Genomic DNA, 1655 nt, shown 5'->3' with positions numbered 1-1655 from the left:
GGGACACGGTGGTTTCCAGTCTTGAAGGTTCTCTGGCTGGACTTCATTATGGAGCCGGGACGAGCAGAGCAGGAAAGACCTCGTGGGAGATCTGATCCTGGATGTTGGGGGCGGGGAGTCTGAGAGCCTCACGGGCGCAGGGTGCTGCGCTCTGCCCTCACACTGCGGAGTGAATGGCGCTGTCGGGCATCCATGCTCAGTGCTGACCCGCAGCTCTCCACCTGTGCAGTGAGACCCCAGAGTGTCTGTCTGCCCCCAGCTCAGCCTCCCGGGGCGAGGCCAGGCATGCCGTCCTCCTTTTGAGATCTAACTCCTCCACTTTGTTCCTTTCAGATGGCTTTCATGAAGATGCGGCTGATGTATGTCTCGCTGGTGGTCCTGGGAGCCCTCTGTTTGTATTTTAGCATGTACAGTCTGACTCCTTTTAAAGGTGAGCCGTTTGTTTTCAAGAAGGGAGGAGGGAGCTTCCTTCAGCTTCCAGATTTCAACTGCAGGAAGGACCCCCCTTTCCTTATCCTGCTGGTGACCTCCTCCCACGAACAGATATTTGCTCGCACGGTCATCCGGAACACGTGGGGAAAAGAAAAGAACGTGAGTGGAAAGCACATAAAAACGTTTTTCCTCCTGGGAGCCACGCCCAACAAGGCCCTGTCGACGCTGGTGGCGCAGGAGAGCCAGCAGCATCGCGACATCATCCAGAAGGACTTCATGGACGTGTACTTCAACCTGACCCTGAAGACCATGATGGGCATCGAGTGGGTCCACCGCTTCTGTCCTCAGGTGGCTTTTGTGATGAAGACGGACTCCGACATGTTCATCAACGTCTACTACCTGACCGAGCTGCTTCTGAAGAAGAACAGAACCACCCGTTTTTTCACCGGCTTCTTAAAGCTGAACGAGTTTCCCATTAGGGACAGACACAACAAGTGGTTCGTCAGTAGGTACGAATACCCGTGGGACAAGTACCCGCCCTTCTGCTCCGGCACCAGCTACGTGTTCTCCGGCGATGTCGCCAGCCAGGTGTACAACGTCTCGGAGAGTGTCCCCTTCATCAAGCTGGAAGACGTCTTTGTGGGTCTCTGCCTGGCCAAACTGCAGATCAGCCTGGAGGAGCTTCACTCCGAGCAGACCTTTTTCCCAAACAGGTTACGCTTTTCCACATGTCGTTTTAAGAAGATCGTGGCCTGCCATTTCGTCAAGCCTCATGAAATCCTGAGCTATTGGCAGGCTATGGAAAATTCTCTGGGAGAAGAGTGTCCGGCTAAGTGAGGAGCGCCCAGTGGCACCGCGGACATGCGCCGGACGGCCCACAGTGATAGCTTTGGGTGCTCTTCCCGGGGGCACTGCTGAGCATCGTGGTGGGGGGAGGGAGACGCAGGTGGGGGTGATCTCCACGTCTGAATGAGCTCATGAGCTTGAGTGAAACCACTTGGTGCCCAAGCCATAACAGATGCCATCTCTTGAGTGCCTATTACATGCTATTGCACTAAGCATGCGATGCACGCCCACATCTTCCCATTTGCAGGGTCCATCTCCATGTGCCGTGGTGGGCGTTAGTGTCCCCCTGTCACACACAGGCAACGGCAGCGTTCGGAGGCACAGGGCCTCGTCCCAAGGCTCCTGGCCCAGGAACGTTGGTTCAGGGATACAAATCC

The 1655-nt window shown here is 55.8% G+C and overlaps 1 protein-coding gene across 1 annotated transcript; it reads left to right on the top strand.

The window, feature by feature from the left end:
- Nucleotides 1-327: 327 nt before the first annotated feature.
- On the top strand, nucleotides 328-1269 carry B3GALT5 (beta-1,3-galactosyltransferase 5). The gene has a single exon (XM_077765409.1). It carries the CDS (start codon nucleotides 334-336, stop codon nucleotides 1267-1269), a length of 936 nt encoding a protein of 311 aa, XP_077621535.1. The 5' UTR covers nucleotides 328-333.
- Nucleotides 1270-1655: the final 386 nt, after the last annotated feature.

The sequence above is a fragment of the Crocuta crocuta genome, unplaced genomic scaffold (assembly GCF_008692635.1).
Source record: "Crocuta crocuta isolate KB4526 unplaced genomic scaffold, BGI_CrCroc_1.0 scaffold84, whole genome shotgun sequence".
NCBI lineage: Eukaryota > Metazoa > Chordata > Mammalia > Carnivora > Hyaenidae > Crocuta > Crocuta crocuta.
Note: the sequence above shows the minus strand (reverse complement) of the source record. Positions and strands in the feature narration are given on the sequence as shown.

Coding starts and splice junctions, on each gene's coding strand:
- B3GALT5 (XM_077765409.1), top strand. CDS start 334: ATGGCTTTCATGAAGATGCGGCTGATGTATGTCTCGCTGGTGGTCCTG.